Source organism: Hypanus sabinus, chromosome 15 (assembly GCF_030144855.1).
Source record: "Hypanus sabinus isolate sHypSab1 chromosome 15, sHypSab1.hap1, whole genome shotgun sequence".
In the NCBI taxonomy this organism is placed as follows: Eukaryota; Metazoa; Chordata; class Chondrichthyes; order Myliobatiformes; family Dasyatidae; genus Hypanus; species Hypanus sabinus.
In genome coordinates this window covers 89,639,508-89,664,400 of record NC_082720.1, presented here as the reverse complement: position 1 = coordinate 89,664,400, position 24,893 = coordinate 89,639,508, and the positions used below count along the sequence as shown (strand labels likewise).

The 24,893-nt window shown below is 44.5% G+C and overlaps 1 protein-coding gene across 2 annotated transcripts in view; it reads left to right on the top strand.

The window, feature by feature from the left end:
• Nucleotides 1–387: 387 nt before the first annotated feature.
• Nucleotides 388–24,893, top strand: part of mgat4b (alpha-1,3-mannosyl-glycoprotein 4-beta-N-acetylglucosaminyltransferase B) — a 305,024-nt gene continuing 280,518 nt past the window's right edge. Inside the window, exon 1 of one of the 2 annotated variants that reach the window (XM_059990693.1) lies at nt 388–609. In XM_059990693.1, the coding sequence (XP_059846676.1) occupies nt 519–609 (91 nt within the window). In that variant the 5' untranslated portion in view covers nt 388–518. The remainder of the gene's footprint in view (nt 610–24,893) is intronic. The other variant, XM_059990694.1, reaches the window with a different exon arrangement.

The window sequence follows — 24,893 nt, the reverse complement described above, 5'->3', positions numbered from 1 at the left end:
AAACATATATTAAATCTGAAGAGGTAAAAAATTGGACGTTTTAACAAAAATAAGTGCAAGTCCCTTCGTTTGGCCAAACTTCCAGCCAGCAGCTTTGGTTGCCATGGATACTCCTGGGACACTGGCTATTCAGCATAATCATCAAGAAGATGTGATATGCAATTATTTTCAATCATTTACTTAACTCACAACACATACAGTTTCTAAATACTATGTTTTAATCCCAGTATCTTTTCATGGGTCTTCAGCAATAAAAATTATATATTTCGACCGAGCGAGCGACCACCAACCCTCTTACCTATCGGGGTTGGATATTCTTCCGCGGTGTGACAGGGAGACGCATGCGTCATCTGGCCGGTGCGCCGCCGCCGCCGCCGGCTAGCGTAGGAGACATCCGCGTGAGGATGTAGTGCATATGAGGCGGAGTGGCTGGCGCGGTCCCAGTGAGAGAGGCTGGAAGGCGCCTGCTAGAGAATATATACAATAATAAACCATCATAATAATGTCTGCCCGGTGAGATGAGGCTCCGAAATGGGACTGTTCTGACGGCTGTGGTCTTGTGCAGCGTGGTTTCGGTAAGCTGGTACGCGGCGTTCTCCGCTCAGAAAGGTGAGAGACCCTCTGAGGGGAGATGGGAGTCAACGAGGGCCCGCCCGCTTGCCTGGTTGGCTGGGGGCATCCACCCCGTTTCTATCGCCTACTCTACTCCTCTCCCCATCATCTACCCGTCTGTGACCCAGCACCGGCTCCCCTCCCCTCTCTCCACCATCTACCCCTCCCCTCTCACCACCATCTACCCCTCCCCTCTCCCCACCATCTACCCCTCCCTTCTCACCACCATCTACCCCTCCCCTCTCCCCACCATCTACCCCTCCCCTCTCCCCACCATCTACCCCTCCCTTCTCCCCACCATCTACCCCTCCCTTCTCCCCACCATCTACCCCTCCCTTCTCCCCACCATCTACCCCTCCTTTCTCACCACCATCTACCCCTCCCTTCTCCCCACCATCTACCCCTCCCTTCTCCCCACCATCTACCCCTCCCTTCTCCCCACCATCTACCCCTCCGTGACCATTACCGGCTCCCCATCCCTCATCACCTGCTGGCTGGGGGCATCCACCCCTCTGCCCATCGCCTACCTCTGTCATTACCCACCCTGTCTCTGACCCAGTACCACCCTACTGTCCATCTCTCCTCGGTTGACCTGGCACATCCTCCCGCCGATACCTCCTCGTCACTCATTCCCTGCCGATCTCCCTGGGCTATGCCAGGCTGGGTTTACCCCTGGGCTGCGGGATACTCTCAGCCGGCGGTAGCAGGGAGACGGAGCGGGTGTATTGCCAGCGCCAGGCTCTGCGTTCTTTGGGCTCTCCCCCTCTCTCACCCCCTCCCCACCCCCTGTAGCCATGTTACTGTCTCGGCCGATGGGCTGCTGGCTCGTCTGCTCGTCAGGGGAGCAAATTGCAGAGTTCCCAAAACTGGTTTTCGTATTAACACACAAAATGCTGGAGGAACTCAGCAGATCAGGCAGCGTCTATGGCTTACCCCGAAACATCGACTGGGGATTCACTTCCATAGGTACTGCCCGACCTGCTGAGTTTCTCCAGCATTTTGCGTGTGTTGCTCTGGATTTCCCAGCGGCTCTTTGTGTTTAGTGTTAACTTTGCGGGTAGTGTGTTTGAACACGGATACCTCATTATCGGGTTAAACACAGCAAGTTTATGTCAGTTGTTTTATTCGCTCGCCAAATGTGTTCACTAATTCCATCGGTTTACCTGAAGCTGTGGAATTTATTGCCACAGACGTGTGTGGGGACCAAGGCATTGGGTATATTAAAAGCGGAAGTTGATAGATTCAGGGCATCAAAGGTTATGGGGAGAAGGCAGGAGAATGGGATTGAGAGAGATAATAAATCAGCGAGGATGGAATGGTAGAGCAGACTCGATGGGCCGAATGGATTAATCCGCTTATACGTCGTTGCTTATGGGGAAAAGGGTTGCAATCGTGTGGACCCGTTCCTTGCCTTTGGCGGGGGGTGGGGGGAAGAGGGTTACAATCGGTAGAGATGGCTCTTGGTGTAACTGCTTTGCTCGGTGACTTTCCGGAGGGTTTTGGAGTGACCCACACTAAATGGAGATGCCCTGACCGTTTGGCTTTGAGATGAGATGGCTTTTGTCGCGGGGGCTTTGCCTTTGAGATGTGTGTGTGTGTGTGTGTGTGTGTGTGTTTTCTGTTATTTAGGAGGCCCGCATGGGTCTGCTCTGTGCTCTCTTTCGCTTTGTACCGCGACAAGAGTTGTATAGCGTGTAAATAGAAGCTACTAGAAACTCCTGGGAGGAGAAATAGCGTTAGGATTCAAAATTCAATATAGTTTAATGTTACTTCCAGTGCACAAATTTAAAGGAGAACGAAATAATTGTTACGCTGGATCCGATGCAGCGCCAAAAACACACAATGAGATAAAAAGCACAAGCGTAATAAACAGTAGGTAAGATCGCTTCAAAACTGTTCAGAATGTTGTGTTGCTGAAAGGTTAGTGGTCCAAAACTATTCCCCAACCTGCTTTTTTTAAAAAATTTGATGTAGGATCTCAAAACTGTACCATTGGCAATTCTTAAGGACCCCTCTGCCCCCTCTCCTGCCCCACCCGCTAGATGTTGAACTGTTCCAATTAGTTTTATTTCTTTTGTTTTTAAAATTGGTGTACAGTATTTGTATATGAAGAATTTTTTAATGTAATCTGCATGCTCTGTGTGAATTGTTCAGAGTCAAGTTTAATCACTGGTATGTCTGAAATTTATTGTGGCAGCAGGACAGTGCAATGCATAATAAAACTATAAATAATAAGTGTGTGTGTATTTAAATAAGTAGCGCAAAAAGGGAGAGAAAAAAGGTAGTGCTCTTGAGTTCAGAAACCTGATGGCAGAAGGGAAGATGCTGTTCCTAAAATATTGAGCATGGTTCTTCAGGCTCCTGTACCTTCTCCCTCATGATTGCAATGAGAAGAGGATGATGGGGGTCCTTAATGATGGATGCTGCCTTTTCAAAATGTCTTTAATGGTACAGAGTTTGCTCAGCTTATTGGCCTGTTTCTCCATTAGACTGATATACTTTTGGTTCATGTCTACTCTCTAACATGTTGTATAAGCTTTTCACTGTATCTTGGTACATGTGGCATTAACACACCGATTACATTTCTGGATAGTTTTACGAAATGACAGCTGGAAAAGATGGAAATCCTGGAGTCAGGTGTCATCCCTGCAGAAATAGCGATATCACATTCAGGTTCATTTATCACATGTTCATTGAAACATATAGTGAAAAATGTAGTTTGCGTTAGCATTGAACGCACCCAAGGATTTGCTGAAGGCAGCCTGCAAGTGTTACTGCCATTTTAGATTTATCAAACATGCAGGATTTAAAAGTAAATTTTTAACTTGCAGGGAAAGGTGGAGAGGCAGAGAGAACCAAAGGGGAAAAAAGATGAAGTATTTCAACACCTGATTACTGACCTTTTAGTTTTCTTTCTCCCTCTGTTAATCTGTTTAATTTTAACTTTAACAAATGCTGTCGGACATGGCGAGTATCCCAGCATTTTATGTTTTAATCAAAGTTCAAAGTAAATATTTTTGAAGTACATATTCAACCCTGAGATTTCAGATTTGCAGCATCTGCACTATCTTAGTTTTCACAGCATGCAGGGAGATGAGGGGGTGTTGAAAGAGGAAGATACTGGTGATGTTATCCAATATGTGCCAGCAGAATTTTAAATTAAAATAGAAAGATTTGAGTCTAGAGACCTACATTGTTTCTGGTTTTATCCAGGGAACTATCAGCATGTTTTGCTTATAACAGATTAGTGAGATATACATTGTATCTTCACTGTACCTTTTTAAAATGCAGTAATTATCTTTTATTTGGGTAAATTCCTTTGTCTTTCGACTATAAGGCTGGAGCAGAATTAGGCTCATTAAGTCTGCTCTGACTTCTTGTTCCTCTCAACTCTATTCTCTTGTCTTCTCCACATAACTTTTGACCCCCGACTAATCAAAAACCTATCACCCTCCATTTTAAATATACCCAATGATTTGGCCTTCACAACCATCTGTAGCAACGAATTACACAGATTCACCAGCCTTTGGCTAAAGAACCTTATCTGTTCTAAATGGAGGTCCTTGTATTCTGAGGCTGTGCCCACTGGTCCTAGACTCCCTCACTACAGGAAACATCCTCTCCACATCCACTCTATCTGTGTCCTCTGGTCCTAGACTCCCTCACTATAGGAAACATCCTCTCCACATCCACTCTATCTGTGTCCTCTGGTCCTAGACTCCCCACTATAGGAAACATCCTCTCCACATCCACTCTATCTGTGTCCTCTGGTCCTAGACTCCCTCACTATAGGAAACATCCTCTCCATGTCCCACTCTATCTAGGCCTTTTGTAGGATTTGGATGAAAATCAAAGTTGCATTTATTGTCATCTGCACATCTGCTTGTTTACATAGGTGCAATGAAAAACTTGCAGCAGCGTCGCAGGCATGCAGCATTAGAGACAAAAATCTCACAAGAAAAACGTAATTGAGCAAAAAAAGAGTTCCATTATATTATCTGGTGGTCGTGGTATTGCTATACAGTGGTGGCAATTAGGGTCGTGGCGCAACAATGATTGGAAGCAAGCAGAACTTTGTTCTATAAATATACAACATATTTCCATCTATGTGAACATTGTGGAATATAGAATAGTACAGCACAGTCCAGGATCCTCATACCACAATGTTGTGCCAACCCTTTCAGAATTAGGTTTAATATTGCTAGTATATGTTGTGAAATTTGTTAATTTGTTTGCTATACATGATCATATGGAGGAAAAAGAACTACTTCAAGATAAGTCTAATTTAGCCCTCCATTTTTCTGTCATCCATGTGCCTACCTGATACTCTCAAATGCCCCTATGTACCTGTCTCTACCACCACCCCTGGCAGGGCTTTTGACACACCCACCAGTCTCTGTGTAAATTTAGAAAAAAGTTCGTCTCACATCCCCCCATACTTTTCCTCAAGTCACCTTAAAATTTTAATGATGCCACCTTGTATTGGACATTTCTACTCTGAGCAAAAGTCTCTGGTTGTCCACTTGATATATGACCTTTATTACATGATCCCTCTTATTGTTAACCCTGTTGCATTACCAACAAGATTAGGAACCTCTCTAGAAAAGATAATAGTAAATGAAGCTATTTCAGAGCAGACAATAGCTGTGCTTCTTCAACACTGGGTAGCTGATGTACATCAGCAGCTCCACAGGCTTGGCAGTACAAGGTTTTGCCCAAATGGCAATGGACAAGGTGGATGTAAATATGTGCACACATGAGTTGGTAGCTGTCAAGGGTGGGCTCATCCTTACACTGATCCTAGCTTACTGTCAGTGTCTAGATTGACAGAGTCCTAATGAAGGGTCTCGGCCTGAAACGTAGATCTGGTTTTGTGCAACGAGACAGGTAAAATTAGTGATCTTGTAGCTTTTTTAAAAAAAAGAACATAGAATAGTACAGCACATTACAGGCCCTTCGGCCCACAATGTTGTGCTGACACTCAAACCCTGCCTCACATATAACCCCACACCTTAAATTCCTCCATATACCTATCTAGTAGTCTCTTAAACTTCACTAGTGTGTCTGCCTCCACCACTGACTCAGGCAGTGCATTCCAGCTAGGGGTCATCTTGGAAAGAGTGATCACAGTTATGATTGAATTTCTCATACAAATGGAGGGTGCAATAGTTCAATCTAAAACCAGTGTATAATGCCTAAACAATGGAGACAACAATAGAATGAGGGCAGGTTTGGCTAGTGTAGAATATATAGTGAGACAGTTGAGGAATAGTGTAAGACTTTCAAGAGATTTTTCACTATGCTCATCAGAAGTATATATTGCAGTTGAAAGCAAGGACAGTAAGCATGTGGCGAGCCAGCCTCGGATAACTAATGAAATAAAAGAAGGCATCAAAGGGAGGTAACTAAAGGCCAGTTAGTTGGGAAAATGCTTGAAGCTATCATTAAAGAAGAAATAGTGAGGCATCTGGAAAGAAATGGATCCATCAGGCAGATGCAGCATGGATTCAGCAAAGACAGGTCCTGTTTGACAAACTTACTGGAATTCTTTGAGGATATAACAAGCACAGTGGATGGGGGGAGCAGATGGATGTTATTTACTTGGATTTCCAGAAGGCATTCGATAAGGTGCCACATAAAAGACATCCAGAAAATAAGGATGCATAGAGTTCGGGTTGATGTATTAGAATGGATAGGGGATTGGTTAACTAATAGAAAGCAGAGAGTTAGGATACATGGGTGTTACTCTAGTTGGCAATTAATGGTGAGTGGTGTGCCGCAGGGTCAATGCTGGGCCAGCAATTGTTCAGGTAGATGATCTGAAAGAGGGTAACGAGTGTAGTGTATTTAAGTTTGCTGATGTTACTAAGTTGAGTGGAAAAGCAAATTGTGCAGAAGATATGGAGATTCTGCAGAGATATAGATAGGTTAAGTGAGTGGGCAAGGGTCTAGGAGATGGAGTTCAAGTCATCCACTTCGGAAGGAAAAATGAAAGGGCAAATTATCATTTAAATGGTAAAAAACTGCAGTATGCTGCTGAGCAGAGGGACTTGGGAGTGCTTGTGCATGAATCACAAAAGGTTGATTTGCAGGTGCAGCAGGCTATTAAGAAGGCAAGGGGAATGTTGGCCTTTATTGCTTGAGGGATTGAATTTAAGAGCAGAGAGGTTATGCTGCAACTGTACAGGGTACTGATGAAGCTGCACCTGGAGTACTGTGTGCAGTTCTGGTCTCCTTACTTGAGGATGGGTATACTGGCTTTAGAGGCTGTGCAGAGGAGATTCACCAGGTTGATTCCAGAGATCAGGGGGTTAGAATACGAGGAGAGATTGAGTCGCCTGGAATTCAGAAGAATGAGAGGAGATCTTATAGAAAATATAAAATTATGAAAGGGATAGATAAGAGAGGTGCAGGAAAGTTGTTTCCATAAGTTGGTGAGACCAGAACAGGTGAGGAGAACTGCTTTTCCCAAAGAGTGGTGAATCTCTGGAATTCTCTGCCCAAGGAAGCAGTGGAGACCACATCAGTAAATATATTTAGGCAACGTTGGATAGATTTTTGCATTGTAGGTGAATTAGGGTTATGGGGAAAAGGCAGGTAGGTGGAGATAAGTCCATGGCCAGATCGGCCATGATCTTATTGAATGGCTGAGCAGGCTCAATAGGCCAGATGACCTATTCCTGCTCATATTTCTTATGTTTATTCTCCATAGAACTGCCTGACCTCATCAGTTTCTTCAGCATTTTGCATGTTTTGCTCAAGATTTCCGACATCTGCAAAAGCTCCTGTGTTCTGGATTGACTTTTTTTACCTTCTCTCATTTCCCTCCTTTTGCAGTCGGTCTCTTCTGTAGCCACTTACTCTTAGACCATTTGTTCTCCTTTTGTGTTTGTGTTCTTCCCTTTCCACACCCCACAATACCCGTTGTTCACAGGTCAAAACAACTTTTCATGATCGCAAGAGGGCCTTCACAATGGTAATAGTGTAAAGAGTGCAAGGCCTGGATGGAAGACCCCCACCTTTCAGACCATACTCTCTTCTCACTCCTACCATAAGGCAGGAGGTCCCACACCACCAGGTTCAGGAATAGTTATTATCCTACAAACATCAGGCTCCTGAACTAGTATGGGTTGCCTCAATTCTGAACTGATTCTACAATCTACAACCTCACTTTCAGGACTCTACAATTATTGGAACCCAGAGGGTTAACATATGAGGAGCATTTAATGGCTTTGGGCCTGTACATACTGATGTTTAGAAGAATGAGGGGGAATCTCTATTGAATATTGAGCAGCCAAGATAGAATGGGTTTGGAATGGATGCTTTTCATCGTGGATAAGTCTAGGGCGAGAGGGTGTAGCCTCAGGGTAGAGGGATGTTCATTTAGAACAGAGATGAGGAATTTCTTTGGATAGAGTGTGGTGAATCTGTGGAATTCATTGCCATAGACAGCTGTGGTTGCTAAGTCATTGGGTTATTTAAAACAGGTTGATAAGTTATTGATTAGTCTATGAAAGGTTATGAGGAGAAGGAAGGAAAATGGGGTTGAGGGGGATAATAAATCAACCATGATGGGTTGTTAGAGTGGACTGGATGAGCCGATTCTACTTGTATGTCTTCTGGTTTATGTTCTCAGTATTCATTTTTTTATCTGCACAATTAGTCTTTTGCACATTAGTTGTTTGTCAGTCTTTGTATTTTCCATAGATTCTATTATTTCTTTATTTTCCTGTAAATGCCTGCAAAAAACCCCCTCAAATTTGAGTATCATAATTCGAGAATAAATTGGCGTTGACTTTCACCCATGACATCTGCACCAACCATGATGCCAAATTAAAGTGAAACCTACTTGTCTGCAAAAGATTCCTATCCCTCCACTTCTTGTATGCTCATGTGCCAGTCCATTTGTTAAACACCTCTGTTTTATCTGGGTCCCATGCTGGGTATCATCAGCCATCTTTGAACTTTCAGAACAAGGGTGGAGTAAGTCATCAAGAAGTCCACAGGACTGCCCAGGATGACTTCTGCGATTAGATTAGGCGTCAATCAAGTTCAAGTTTATTATTATATGACTACATAACCAAATGAAACTCTGGATCATGGTGTATCCACAAAACATACATATGCCACATACAGCATATGTAACAAAATATTACCACAAATAACTTAAAATATTCAAAATGCCTGTTGTGCTCAGCACAACAATACAGAAAACAGCTCACTGTCCTAGTGACAAGACTTCGGAGGTGGCAGTGTACTCGTTAGTCTCCCAGCCTGAGGGAAGAAGCCAGCCCTAGTTCTGATGCTCATGTACCACCTTCCTGTTGGGACTGGGTCAAAGAGATTGTGGGATTGGTGGTAGGAATCGCTGCAACACAACGCTTCTGGTCAATGTCACAAATGGGAGACCCTGGTGATCCTCAGTGGGTTTTTTTTAGGGTCTTGTGGTCCAGTGCCTTGCAGCTTCTGTAGCACACAGTAATGCAGCCAGACAGTTTCTCGGTGATCTCGGTGATGTTCCTATAGCAACTTGGAATGAGGATGGGGAGTCTTGCACTACTCAATCACAAAGTTGGTGTGTGTACTGGCACTGCATGGTGTTGATTCTGCTCATCTATATAGAAAGGGTTTTAAAATAATGGGGAGGGGGAGAGGGATCCTGATGGAAAGTTTAATGAAACACAATGAAAAGAAGGGCAGAAATGAAAATTAAAATATGACAGGAAGGGACAAAAATATAACTGGAGTAAATAGTGAATAGTGCCAAAGAGCAAAGCTAAAGGAGTGTTAACTGAATGCATTTGTACAAACACCGAGAGAATCTGAAGATGCTGGAAATCCAAAGAAGCGCATACAAAATGCTGGAAGATCTCAGCAAGCCAGGCAGCATCTATGGAATTGAGTAAACAGTTGATGTTTCAGGCTGAGACCCTTCCTCAGGACTCAAAAAAAAAGATAACACAATTAGTAACATTTGAGTATGGTCTAATGGTTATTACAGAGCCGTGGTTGAATGTTAACCAGGACTGGGAATTTGGTATTCCAGGCGGTTCAAGATTCCAAATGTAATGGCAAGCAAAAGGAGATTGGGGGCTTCGGAATCAGGTTTATTATCATTGGCATAGATTGTGAATTTTTTTGTTTTGCAGCAGTGGTTCAGTGCAATACAAAATATAGCTGTAAATTACAATATATAAACAAAAATAATTTAAAAAGGGACAAAATAATGTGGTGGTCTTTGTGGACCATTCAGAAATTTGATGGTGGATGGGAAGAAGCTGTTTCTGAAATGTTCAGGCTCCTGTACCACCTCCCTAATGGTAGTAATGCGAAGAGGACATGTTCTGGTTGATGGGTGTCCTTAACCATTGATGCCCCCTTCTTGAAGCACTGTCTTTTGAATTTCAAGTTCATTTGTCATTTAACCATACATGAATGCCCGTGCGTACAGCCAAATGAAATGGCCTTGTGAGCTCAAGAGAAGCAACTAAGATGTTAGACTGCACGTTTCCTTCATGCATCGTCTGCTCTGACTCCACTGTGTTGCAGGCAGCATCACGGACCACACCAAGTCCAGCTCATTTCAGTTTCTTCATCAATGAGCAACTTGCTGATGAGGTAGACCGGCAGTACTTTAAGTTTTTAATGTTCAGCAGGGTCTTGTGATTGAAAAAATATTTTAAAAAAACCACAATCAATCTTTGGTTGACTCGGTAGAAGCCACTGTGTCTGAGCGTGCCACCATCTTACTTGAAGTATTTCTCAATGCTAGAGCCCACTTCACCTGTCAGTCTGTTGGGGGCGGTCATATACTGTGTTCGGTGCTCCTGATCTGGCCTGTTGTATATTGGTGAGACACGATGTAGACTGGGAGACCGCTTCGCCAAGCATCTACGCTCTGTCCACCAGAACAAGCGGAATCTCCTAGTGGCCACCCATTTTAATTCCACTTCCCATTCACATTCCAATATGTCCATCCATGGCCTCCCCCGCTGTTGGGATAAGGCCACATTGGGGTACGAGGAATGACACCTTGTATTCCGTTTGGGTAGTCTCCAACCTGATGACATGAACATTGATTTCTCAAGCTTCTAGTAATGCCTTTACCCCTTTCCCCCTCACCATTTCCCATCCCCTTGTCCCTCTGTCATGTTATCTTCTTGCTCGCTCATCACCTCCTTCTGATAGATCTCCCCCCACCTTTCTTCTATGGCCTGTCTCTTTCACCAATCAACTTCCTAGCTCGTTGCTTCATCCCTCCCCCTCCGTTTCACCTATCACCTGGCATTTCTCTCTCCCCTCCCCCCATCTTTCAAATCTACTCCTCAGCTTTTTTTCTCTAGTCTTGCTGAAGGGTTCTGGCCAACATGTCGACTGTACTTTTTTCCATAGGTGCTGCCTGGCCTGCTGAGTTCTTCCAGCACTTTGTGTGTGTTGTTCGGATTTCCAGCATCTGCAGACTTTCTCTTGTTTATAATGCGCATTTTGAATTTTATTTTATTAACTTATTTATGGTAAAATTTTCTTTTATGAGTGGAGAAGCAACACCTTATAGTCTGTCTGGTTACCCTCCAATCTGATGGCATGAATATCGATCTCGATCTTCACCTCCCTTCTATTTCCCACTCTGCCCTCTTATCTCTCACCTGTCTATCACTTCCCCCTTGGTCCCCTCCTCCTTCCCTTTCGCCTAAGGTCCAGTCTCCTCCTTCCACTCCAGCTCTTTACATTTCCCACCCACTTGGCTTCACATCACCTTCTAGCTATTCTCCTCCCCCCCCCCCCCCCACACACACTTTTTTATTCTGGCACTTGACTAGATTGTGGTTTCTTGAAGAAGTTGTTGAGTGGCAGTGGATTGAGAGCCCTCAAATGTGACTCCACTGTTCTAAGAGAAAAGGCCAGTAATTCTAATCCTACAACACCTGTTGTTGGTACAATATCGAAAATCTATAATCATGGAAAAAATAGGAAGCTCATTGTAATCAAACCAAGTCAACATTGTGTTATGAAAGGTTAATCCTTTGTGGTAAATTGGCTAGAGTTATTTGAGGATATAATGACTCGAGTTGACACAGGTGTCACCTGAAGACATCGATCCTTCTGACAGCTTTAACAAGCTTCTGTTGTTTTGTTCTCAGTTCTGAAGAAGTTTTTGTCTTCAGATGTTAACATTCTGTTTTCACCACAGATATGGCTGGACCTATTTCAGGCATTTTCTGTTTTGAGTGTGTAAATGTAATCTGTTTGGATTTTTTGAAGCCATTTGCGCACACTATCACGCATGGAGTACCAGTGGTATTGTGATGTGTCGTAAATGCACCTTAATATTTGCTAATTTGCTAGTGATAATATTAATGTGTTATATGTAAGAGTTAAATGAACCATGTTGTGCATCTTGGTGCAGAGGAACACTGTTTCATTTGGCAGTATACATGTATGTATACATGCATGACAATGAATTGAGTTTGAGCAAGGTGCTTCAACTAAGTTGTGCTACCTTTTATTCATCCTTGAACTCCATTAGTCATTGCTTGTACATCCTGCATTTGTTAATGTCCTTCTATAAGTTGTAGTCCTCATTATTCACTAATTCATACCCTCCTCCCACCCCAATTCAAAAGCTTCTACAAAATTAAAAAAAAAGAAATTGCATTGTATCTTGAAGCTGTGTTTATTTTAAGGACATAATTGACATTAATAACATGAATAATAGCCTGAGTGATTTATGGCTTTTTCTCTCTGGAGTTATTAAGAAGGATGGGAGGTGATTTGATAGAAGTGTACAAGATGATAGAGAGAGTACAGAGAAGTTTTACTAAAATGTTACCTGGGTTTCAGCACCTCAGTTACAGGGAAAGATTGAACAAATGAGGTCTGTATTCTTTGGAGCGTAGAAGGTTGAGGGGGGACTTGATAGAGATTTTTACAATTATGATGGGATAGATAGAGTTGACGTGGATAAACTTTTTCCATTGAGAGTAGGAGAGATTCAAACAAGAGGACATGAGTTGAGAGTTAGAGGGCAAAAGTTTAAGGGTAACACGAGGGAGAATTTCTTTACTCAGAGTGGTAGCTGTGTGGAACGAGCTTCCAGTAGGTGGTAGAGGCAGGTTCGATATTGTCATTTAAAGTAAAATTGGATAGGTATATGGACAAGAAAGGAATGGTGGGTTATGGGCTGAGTGCAGGCCAGTGGGACTAGGTGAGAGTAAGTGTTTGGCACGGATTAGAAGGGCCGAGATGGCCTGTTTCTGTGCTGTAATTGTTATATAGTTATCTAATAGACTTAGATTGAGTGGAAAGTTAGAGACTTTTTCCCAGGGTGGAAATGGCTAACACCAGAGAGCATAATTTTTAAGGTGGTTGGACAAAAGTGTGAGGGGGGGTGGATGTCAGAGGTACACAGAGAGTGGTGGGTGTATGGAATGCTCTGCCAGGGGTGGTGGTAGAGGTAGATGCATTAGGAACATTTAAGGGACTCCTAAGCACAAGGATGATAGAAAAATGGAGGGCTGTGTGGGAGGGAAGTGTTCATTTGATCTTCGAGTAGGTTAAGTGGTCAGCACAACATTGTAGGCCGAAGGACCTTTACTCTTCTGGCTGCCTGTTCTGTAATCAGTCTAGGGTTTTGAATTAATTTTGTTCATTTTGGGGTTGGGTTATGGTTGAGGTAAGAAAGCATTTGGATTAATAACTGTTATCATTTAGAAGGAGTTACTGTGGGTAGATGGAACTCGTCAGCCTGGGAAGGCAGTACACCGAAGAAAGGGAAAACTCTGATTTCAAACCTCCACTGCCTTGCGGCCATACCCACTTATGGGAAAGGCTTTGGGAGTAAACCCTGAGGACAAATTCGGAGCTGGAGTCCCTAAGGCAGTCTGACGTTGCCTTCAACCTTCTGTGACGACACTGGTGCCAAGCTGTATTGGCCTTTGCCCTTCCCTTGGACAACATTGGTGTCGTGGACAGTGGAGACTTGCAGCATGGGCAACTGCCGGTCACCCATACAACCTTGCACAGGCCTGCGCCCTGGAGAGGATACTCCAGTAGACTTTACAGGTGCAGATCCATAGTCTCGCGAGCCTAATGGATGCCACCACTCCTACAGAAAGAGGGTAAATTTTCAGCCTGGTTCAGGGTACACACTGATGTTCCAACAGTGACAGAACCTGGTTCCGTGCACACTGATGTTCCAACAGTGACAGAACCTGGTTCTGGGTGCACACTGATGTTCCAACAGTGACAGAACATGGTTCTGGGTGCACACTGATGTTCCAACAGTGACAGAACCTGGTTCTGGGTGCACACTGATGTTCCAACAGTGACAGAACCTGGTTCTGGGTGCACACTGATGTTCCAACAGTGACAGAACCTGGTTCTGGATGCACACTGATGTTCCAACAGTGACAGAACCTGGTTTTGGGTGCACACTGATGTTCCAACAGTGACAACCTGGTTCAGAGTGCACACTGATGTTCCAACAGTGACAACCTGGTTCAGAGTGCACACTGATGTTCCAACAGTGACAGAACCTGGTTCTGGGTGCACACTGATGTTCCAACAGTGACAGAACCTGGTTCAGGGTGCACACTGATGTTCCAACAGTGACAGAACCTGGTTCAGGGTGCACACTGATGTTCCAACAGTGACAGAACCTGGTTCTGGGTGCACACTGATGTTCCAACAGTGACAGAACCTGGTTCTGGGTGCACACTGATGTTCCAACAGTGACAGAACCTGGTTCTGGGTGCACACTGATGTTCCAACAGTGACAGAACCTGGTTCTGGGTGCACACTGATGTTCCAACAGTGACAGAACCTGGTTCTGGGTGCACACTGATGTTCCAACAGTGACAGAACCTGGTTCTGGGTGCACACTGATGTTCCAACAGTGACAGAACCTGGTTCTGGGTGCACACTGATGTTCCAACAGTGACAGAACCTGGTTCTGGGTGCACACTGATGTTCCAACAGTGACAGAACCTGGTTCTGGGTGCACACTGATGTTCCAACAGTGACAGAACCTGGTTCTGGGTGCACACTGATGTTCCAACAGTGACAGAACCTGGTTCTGGATGCACACTGATGTTCCAACAGTGACAACCTGGTTCAGAGTGCACACTGATGTTCCAACAGTGACAGAACCTGGTTCAGGGTACACACTGATGTTCCAACAGTGACAACCTGGTTCAGAGTGCACACTGATGTTCCAACAGTGACAGAACCTGGTTCTGGGTGCACACTGATGTTCCAACAGTGACAGAACCTGGTTCTGGGTGCACACTGATGTTCCAACAGTGACAGAACCTGGTTCTGGGTGCACACTGATGTTCCAACAGTGACAGAACCTGGTTCTGGGTGCACACTGATGTTCCAACAGTGACAGAACCTGGTTCTGGGTGCACACTGATGTTCCAACAGTGACAGAACCTGGTTCTGGGTGCACACTGATGTTCCAACAGTGACAGAACCTGGTTCTGGGTGCACACTGATGTTCCAACAGTGACAGAACCTGGTTCTGGGTGCACACTGATGTTCCAACAGTGACAGAACCTGGTTCTGGGTGCACACTGATGTTCCAACAGTGACAGAACCTGGTTCTGGATGCACACTGATGTTCCAACAGTGACAACCTGGTTCAGAGTGCACACTGATGTTCCAACAGTGACAGAACCTGGTTCAGGGTACACACTGATGTTCCAACAGTGACAACCTGGTTCAGAGTGCACACTGATGTTCCAACAGTGACAGAACCTGGTTCAGGGTGCACACTGATGTTCCAACAGTGACAGAACCTGGTTCTGGGTGCACACTGATGTTCCAACAGTGACAGAACCTGGTTCTGGGTGCACACTGATGTTCCAACAGTGACAGAACCTGGTTCTGGGTGCACACTGATGTTCCAACAGTGACAGAACCTGGTTCTGGGTGCACACTGATGTTCCAACAGTGACAGAACCTGGTCCTGGGTGCACACTGATGTTCCAACAGTGACAGAACCTGGTCCTGGGTGCACACTGATGTTCCAACAGTGACAGAACCTGGTCCTGGGTGCACACTGATGTTCCAACAGTGACAGAACCTGGTCCTGGGTGCACACTGATGTTCCAACAGTGACAGAACCTGGTTCTGGGTGCACACTGATGGTCGAACAGCAGAACATCAAATAGGGGCAGGAGTACCCCGTCAATCTCCTTGATTGCCCAGCCATTCAATATGATCATGGATGGGCTTCAAATCCAAAATAAGAGTCCACTTTATTATCACTAACATATGTTGTGAAGTTTGTAGACTGCAAGTCATAAAATACATGATTTTACGAATATGAATAGTGCATAAGGGGAATAGCAAAGTAGTATTCATAGGTTCATGGACCATTCAGAAATCTGATGATGGAGGGGAAGAAGCTGTTTGTGAATCATTGTGCGATTCTTCAGGCTCCTGTAACTTCTACCTGATGGTAGTCTGAAACGTCTCCACCCAAGCTAGGCTCAGGCCCGGATGGTGTCAGCCCCAGGGTGCTCAAAGCCTGCGCCCCCCCCCCCCCCCAGCTACGTGGAGTACTTCACCATTTCTTCAGCCTGAGCCTGAGTCTCCAGAGGGTTCCTGTGCTGTGGAAGACGTCCTGCCTCGTCCCTGTACCGAAGACGCTGCGCCCCAGTGGCTCCAATGACTACAGACCGGTGGCATTGACCTCCCACATCATGAAGACCCTGGCGAGACTTGTTCTAGAGCAGCTCCGGCCTATGGTTAGGCCACACTTAGACCCCCTCCAGTTCACCTACCAGCTCTGACTAGGAGTTGAGGATGCCGTCGTCTACCTGCTGAACTGTGTCTACGCCCACCTGGACAAGCCGGCGAGCACTGTGAGGGTCATGTTTTTTGACTTCTCCAGTGCGTTCCACACCATCCGCCCTGCTCTGCTGGGTGAGAAGCTGACAGTAATGCAGGTGGATGCTTCCCTGGTGTCACGGATTATTGTTTACCTGACTGGCAGACCACAGTACATGCGCTTGCAACACTGTGTGTCAGACAGAGTGGTCAGCAGCACTGGGGCTCCACAGGGGACTGTCCTGTCTCCCTTGTTCTTCACCATCTGCACCTCGGACATCAGCTACAACACAGAGTCTTGCCATCTTCAGAAGTTCTCTGATGACTCTGCTATAGTTGGATGCATCAGCAAGGGGGATGAGGCGGTGTACAGGGCGACGGTGGGAAACTTTGTCACATGGTGCAAGCAGAATCATCTGCAGCTTAACGTGAAAAAGACTAAGGAGCTGGTGGTGGACTTGAGGAAGGCTAAGGCACTGGTGACTCCTGTTTCCAACCAAGGGGTCAGTGTGGACATGGTGGAGGATTACAAATACCCAGGGATACAAATTGACAATAAACTGGACTGGTCAAAGAACACTGAGGCTGTCTACAAGAAGAGTCAGAGCCGTCTCTACTTCCTGAGGAGACTGAGGTCCTTTAACATCTGCTGGACGATGCTGAGGATGTCCTACGAGTCTGTGGTGGCCAGTGCCATCATGTTTGTTGTTGTGTGCTGGGGCAGCAGGCTGAGGGTAGCAGACACCAACAGAATCAAACTCATTCGTAAGGCCAGTGATGTTGTGGGGGTGGAACTGGACTCTCTGATGGTGGTGTCTGAAAGGAGGATGCTGTCCAAGTTGCATGCCTTCTTGGACAATGTCTCCCATCCACTCCATAATGTAGTGGTTAGGCACGGGACTACATTCAGCCAGAGACTTATTCCACCGAGATGTAACACTGAGCGCATAGGAAGTCATTCCTGCCTGTGGCCATCAAACTTTACAACTCCTCCCTCGGAGTGTCAGACACCCTGAGCCAATAGGCTGGTCCTGATCTTATTTCCACTTGGAATAATTTACTTATTATTATTTATGGTTTTATATTGCTATATCTCTACACTGTTCTTGGTTGGTGCGACTGTAACGAAACCCAATTTCCCTCGGGATCAATAAAGTATATCTGTCTGTAATGAGAATGGAATATGCTTAACTTTTCAAAACTGTACCAGCCTTCATTTTAAATGCTTCTAATGATAGGTATCTGGTCTAGATAATTGCAGAGATTCACACTTTTTTAGAAACTGCGTGGCTTCTACAAAGGTGTAATCCATTGCAATGCCTGGTGTTGCAAGTTTAAACCTTGCCAACTGTCTGACATTTTGGAACTGGTGTTTGAATTAATGTAAATAAACTGTATTTATACTTGGATGGGGTGCCATTGTAGCATAATGCTTAGCACAGTGCTGTTACAACTCAGAGTGTCAGGGTTCAAAGCTCAGTTCCGGTATCCTCTAAGAAGTTTGAACATCCTTCTCATAATCACATGTGTTCCAGTTTGCTCCCACAGTCCAAAGGCATACAGGTTACGTAATTGGTCATTGTAAATTGTCCTGCAATTAGACTAGGTGGGTCGCTGGGTGGGCTGGTTGGGTCTGCTCTGCATTGTCTGTAAATAAACAAATAATTAAAATAGTTTCATTGGCCAAATGTGTGAGGAACCTTGTGACTCAATCTAATGTGGAGTTCTTGGGCTGGGATAAGAGCATCAGTCCGTGTCCTTAGCACGGAGGTGGAAGCCTGGCTTAAGCATCAGCAGGTCTCCTGGTGTTCTTCCAGCTTTTATTCTGTCGAGAGCTGATGGCCAGACCATGCTTCTTTTAATGTTTTGAGGGGATGGTTTCTGGCAGGCTTTAGGCAATCTTCTATTGAGTTGGTGGATCTCTATGACTTAATACTGTACTGTGAACCAGCGGCAAACAGCAGTCAGAATCAGCAGTGTGTGTTGTATTCCGGCAACAGTACATTGCAATGCATAACAAAAACTATAAATTAAATGAGTATATGTAAATATAAATTAAATAAAAAGTCCATGAAGAGAACAAAAAAATAGTAAGGTAGTGTTCTTGGGTTCATTGTCCATTCAGAAATCTGATGGTGGAGGGGAAGGAGCATAGAGTGCATGTCTTCAAGTTCCTGTACCATCTTGATGGTACCAATGAAAAGAGGGCAGGTCCTGGATGATGGAGTTTTATAGTGATGGATGCTGTCTTTTTGAGGCACTGCCTTTTGAAGGTGTCCTCATGCAAGGGGTAGTGCCCATAATGGAGCTGGCTGAGTTTACAACTTTCTGCAGCTTTTTCCGATCCTGTGCAATGTCCCTCCATACCAGGCGGGGATGTAGACAGTTAGAATGCTCTCCAGTGTAGAGATCTGTGGAAATCAGCTGTGCTCTGTCAGAACAGTCTTACTCAGACAGCTTTCTGATTTAAAAACCGGCAACCAAAAAGTGCTCTAGCTACTGCATTCCCCTCTTCCTCCAATTCCCTGTGTCTTAGTACACAGTACAGTGATTCTCGTACAGGCCTGAGCGCTTTACCTGGAGAAATGATGGAAGCTGAAGAGTTTAAATTTAACTACAAAGAAAATCTGGAAAATCTAGTACAAGTAGCTGTGACGATGAAACTATCTATTTCCTTATTAATTTTATTTTTTATTTGGAGATGCAGCATGATAACAGGCCCTTCCAGCCGACAATGTTACCAATTAACCTAATAAGCTGTATGTCTTTGGAATGTGGGAGGAAACCCACACTGTCACAAGGAGAACATAAAACGACTTGCAGACAGTGGGGGGGAATTTAACCTGGGTCGCTGGTGCTGTAATAATGTTACAATAACCTCTATACTACAGTGATGCCCCAATTTATTTCTTCTAAAATATTCACCAACTTATTAATCCTTCCCATTTTTGCCCAAGTCAAACCCTCTGGAATCTATAGATGCTGCCTGACCTGCTTAGTTCCTCCAGCATTTTGTGTGCTGTATTAAGCAGCCATTCAGTTTATAGAATTCACAATCGCTACCTACAAATTTAACAGATGCACAGATGTTAAGTCTTGCTGGTACAAAAATTTTCAATGCGGGCTTTTCCGAGGAGCAGAACCCTCCCCCATGATGCAGGGCCTTGTGTACGAGGTCTTGATGTATTTGTGTTGAGTTCATTACAGTGCAATACATGATTTTAAAAAAAGCTATAAATTACATTTAACTGTGCAAATGTCTTAGGCACCCCAGCCCCCCCCAATAAATAAATAAATAAATAGATAAATATATTTTTATACACACGCACACACGCACACACTCGCACACACACACACACTCGCACACACACACACGCACACGCACACGCACCCTAAGACTTTGCACAGTATTGTATTTATCTACATGGATCAGAGTGTGAGTTTCTAAAACTGGTGGGAGCAAAGGATTTTGGGAATGGTGATAATGGAACAACACAAGGTGGGTGTTGGACAGGTGGCAGAGAGGGAATGCCAGGGGTGGGGGGAATGCTGCACATGTGCAGACATACCCAGTGAAGATCATTTGATCTTCAAACAATCGGTTCATTGATCATTACAGAATGTCTCTCTGGTGCTTCCCACTCGCTTCTTTTCCCAACCATGACTCCCTTCTCCCTGCCCCCTTTCCACTCTTAGTCCACCCTTCCCATTCCTAGTCCACAATAGAATGTCCACAAATAGTGAGGTAGTGTACATGGGATTCATTGTCCATTCAAGAATCTGATGGTGGAAGGGGTAAGATATTCATAAAATGTTGAATGTGTGTTTTCAGGCTCCTGTACCACCTCTTTGATGGTAGCAAAGAAGAGGGCATGTTCTGGATGGTGGAGGTCCTTGATGAAAGACGCCAGCTTTTTGAGGGGTCCTCATTGTTGGGGAGGGTTGTTCCCATGAAGGAGTTGGCTGAGTTTGAAACTTGCTGTAGCTTTTTCTGATCCTGTACAGTGGCCTCTCCAAACCAGACGGTGATGCAACCAGTCCGAATGCTCTTCACAGTACATCTGTAGAAATCTACGAGAGTCTTTGATGACATACCAAATCTCGTCAAACTCCTAATGAAATATAGCTGCTGGTGTACTTTCTTTGTAATTGCATCAATATGTTGGGCCCTGTATAGATGTTTGAGTTCAGAGTGTTGTTTAGGTTTGGTATCTAAACAATGGGATAAATGGCATTGACTCAAAGGCATTATTTATATTGTAACATGACTTTAGACATGTTCTGCAGCTTTCACTAATGCTCTTGTGCATTTTCTGCCCCAAGCTGCATGTCTTGCAGCAGCATGCAGGCACACAGTTGTCATTGGTGATATTTCAGCTGCAGGTGCAGGTTCTAGAAAATGCCCCGAGGCTGATTTTTGTCTTAACAGGTGTTGACTAGTGGAAGTAGAAAAGGCTTGAGTTCATGTAATGACTTTTACAACTCTGGGTCCTCACAAAATGCTTTACATCTAATTAATTTTCCATGTGCTGTGTTGGGAGCAAGGCAGCCAATTTGTACATAGCTATCTCTTTCAAACAGCTATGAGATAATGTGGGAGCTTATGTTGTGACATTTGAAAGGCTCTGTTTCTAGAACATCTACTCTTCATTGAATTTGTAACAGGAGATCTCTTGCATTGTTGCAGCATACTTTAAACGTGGACCACAGGACATAAGAGCAGAATTCCCCACATGTGGCACAGCTTTCTTTGGGCACCACAGTTGTGTAGCGGTTAGTGCAACACTACTACAGCTTGGAGCATTGGAGTTCAGAGTTGAACCCCAGCTTCCTCTGTAAGAAGTTTGTACTTCCTCCTGGTGGAAGCTGTGGGTTTCCTCTTGGCGGTCCGGTTTCCTCCTATGATCTAAAGATGGATTGGTTAGTAGGTTAATTGGTTATTGTAAATTATCCCACGATTAGGCTAGGGTTAAATAGGTGGGTGGCTGGGCAGCGTGGCTCGAACAGAGCTGTACAAACTAAATAAAAGTACAGAAGGGATAAGCGAAGTGGCCATTGTAGGGAGTAGGCCAGTGGCTAAAGTAGAATCTACAGGCTTTAGTTCAAAAGAGGCTTTGCCTAGGAAGAGGCATTGTCTGTGTAAAGTGTCTATTAAGATTTTCTTTTTGTTTTTTCCCCTCTCTTACTGTACCATTTAAATGGCTGTGGTGTGCGCTTCATGCCAGGTGTTGGAGATTTGGGAGACTCAATCTCCTGGGGAACTACATCTGCATGAAGTGCATCCGACTGCAGCTCCTTGAAGACCTTGTTAGAGATCTGGAGCAGCAACTGGATGACCTTCAACTTGTATGGGAGAGCAAGAATATAATTGATCAAAGTTACAGGGAAGTAGTCACCCCAAAGTTGCAGGAGGCCAGTAGCTGGGTGACCATCAGGAGAAATGGAAATAGGCAGTTAGAACAGAGCACCCTTGTGGCCATTCCCCTCGAAAACAAGTATACCGCTTTGGATACTTTAATGGGCGATGACCTCCCGGGAGAATATCACGGCGAACAGGCTATAGGCACTGAGCATGGGTCTATGGTGCAGAAGGGAAAGAGAGAGAAGAAGGGAGTGGTAGTGATAGGGGACTTGATAGTGAGGGGAACAGACGGGAGATTCTGTGGATGTGAGCGGAACAGCCAGATGGTATGTTGCCTCCCAGATGCCAGGGTCAAGGATGTTTCAAATCATGTCCACAACATTTTGGAGAGGGAGGGGGAGCAGCCAGATGTCTTGGTACATATTGGTACCAATGACATAGGAAGGAAAAGCAATGAAGTCCTGAAAAGAGATTTTAGAGAGCTAGGTAGAAAGTTGAGAAGCAGGACCTCCCGGCTGGTAATTTCTGGATTGCTGCCTGTACCACGCATCAGTGGCTGAGAAACTGGTGGCGGGGGCAGGGCTTCAGGTTCTTGAATAATTGGGATCTCTTCTAGGGGAGGTGTGACCCATTCAAAAGTGATGGGTTGCACCTGAGCCCGAGGGGGAACCAATATTCTCGCAGGCAGGTTTGTTAGAACAGTTGGGGAGGGTTTGAACTAACTTGGCTGGGGGGAAGGAACCGGAGTGAAGGGGCTCAGGAAATGTGGATGGTTAAAAAGTAAAGATAGCGTCTAGTCAGATTGTCAGGAAGGGCAGGCAGGTGATGGGACTTAGTTGCAGCCAACAGGCTGAGTATCAAATCATTATGGATGCAGAGTCAGAAAGGATAGCAAATACAGTACTCAAGGTGTTATAACTAAATGCATGTAGTATAAGAAACCTTGTTGCACTTTTACAGATTGCCAGGTGTGATGTTGTGGCCATCACCGAATCGTGGCTGAAGGGTGGTTGTAGTTGGGAGCTGAATGTCCAAGGTTCCACATTCTTCCTGAGGGATAGGAAGGTAGGGAGAGGTGGTGATGTGGCTCTACTGGTTAAAAAAAAATGGCATCAAATCAGTGGAAAGATGTGATATAGGATCAGAAGATATTGAATCCTTTTGGGTTGAGTTAAGAAACTGCAAGGGTAAAAGGACGTTGATGGCAGCTTTATACAGGCCTCCCAACAGTGGCTGGGAAGTGGACCACAGGTTACAACAGGAAATAGAAAAGGCGAGTCAAAAGGGCAATGTTAATAGTAGTCAAGGGAGATTTTAACATGCAGGTTGATTGGGAAAATCAGGTTGGTAATGAATCTCAAGAGAGTGAGTTTGTTGAATGCCTAAGAGATAGCTTTTTAGAGCAGTTTGTCATTGAGCCTATCAGGGGATCAGCTATACTGGATTGGGTGTTATGTAATGAACTGGGGGCGATGAGGAAACTGAAGGTAAAAGAACCCTTAGGAACCAGTGATCACAATGTGTTTGAATTAAACTTGAAATTTAATAGGGAGAAACTAAAGTCTGATGTAGCAGTATTTCAGTGGAGTAAGAGAAATTACAGTGGTATGAGAGAAGAGTTGGCCAAAGTAAATTGGAAAGAGCTGCTAGCAGGGATATCAGCAGAACAGCAATGGTGTGCATTTCTGGTGTAGGAAAACTGACATTCCAAAAATGAAGAAATACTCAAATGGCAAAATAGTGAACCGTGGTTAACAAGGGAAGTCAGAGCTATTGTAAAAGCAAAAGAAAGGGCATACAACAAAGCAAAAATTAGTGGGAAGACAGAGGATTGGGAAGTTTTTAAAAACTACAGAGAGCAACTAAAAGAATCATTAGAAGGAAAGAGATGAAATATCAAGCTGGCAAATAATATCAAAGTGGATAGTAAAAGTTTTTCAAGTATGTTTTTAAAAAAAAAGAGAAATGAGAGTGGATATAGGACTGCAAGAAAATGAGGCAGGAGAAATATTAACGGGGTCAAGGAAATGGCTGATAAACTGAGTATTTTGCATCAGTCGTCATTGTGGAAGACACAAGCAGTATGCCTGATATTATAGCGTGTGAAGGAAGAGAAGTGGGTGCAGTTACTGTTACACGAGAGAAGGTGCTCAAAAAGCTGGAAGACTTAAAGGTAAGTAAGTTACCTGGACCAGAGGAACTGTATCCTAGGGTTCTAAAAGACGTAGTGTTAGAGATTGTGTTGGCATTAGAAATGATCTTTCAAAAATCATTGGACTCTGGCATGGTGCTAGAGGACTGGAAAACTGCAAATGTTTTGCTCCACTCTAAGAAAGGAGGGCGGAGCAGAAAAGAAATTATAGACCAGTTAGCCTGACCTCAGTGGTTGGGAAGATGTTAGTGTCAATTGTTAAGTAGGGGTTATGGAGTACTTGGTGACACAGGACAAGATGGTACAAAGTCAGCATGGTTTCCTTCAGGGGAAGTCCTGCCTGATGAACCTGTTGGAATTCTTTGAGAGGATTACAAGTAGGATATACCAAGGGGATGCAGTGGATGTTGTATATTTGGACTTTCAGAAGGGCTTTGACAAGGTGCCACACACGAGGCTGCTTACCAAGTTAAGAGCCCATGGTATTACAGGCAAGTTACTAACATGGTTAGAGCTTTGGCTGATTGGTAGGAGGCAGCGAGTGGGAATAAAAGGATCCTTTTCTAGTTGGCTGCCAGTGACTAGTGGTGTTACACAGGGGTCGGTGTTGGGACTGCTTTTTTATGCTGTATATCAATAATTTAGATGATGGAATAGATGGCTTTGTTGCCAGGTTTGCAGATGATACAAAGGTTGGTGGAGGGGCAGGTAGTGTTGAGGAAATAGGTAGGATGCAGAAGGATTTAGACAGATTAGGAGACTGGGCAAGGAAGTGACAAGTGAAGTACAATGTTGGAAAATACATGGTAATAGAAATAAATGTGCAGATTATTTTCTAAACAGGGAGAAAATCTAGGCATCTAAGATGCAGAGAGAGTTGGGAGTCCTTTGTGCAGAACACCCTGAAGATTAACTTGCAGGTTGAGTTGATGT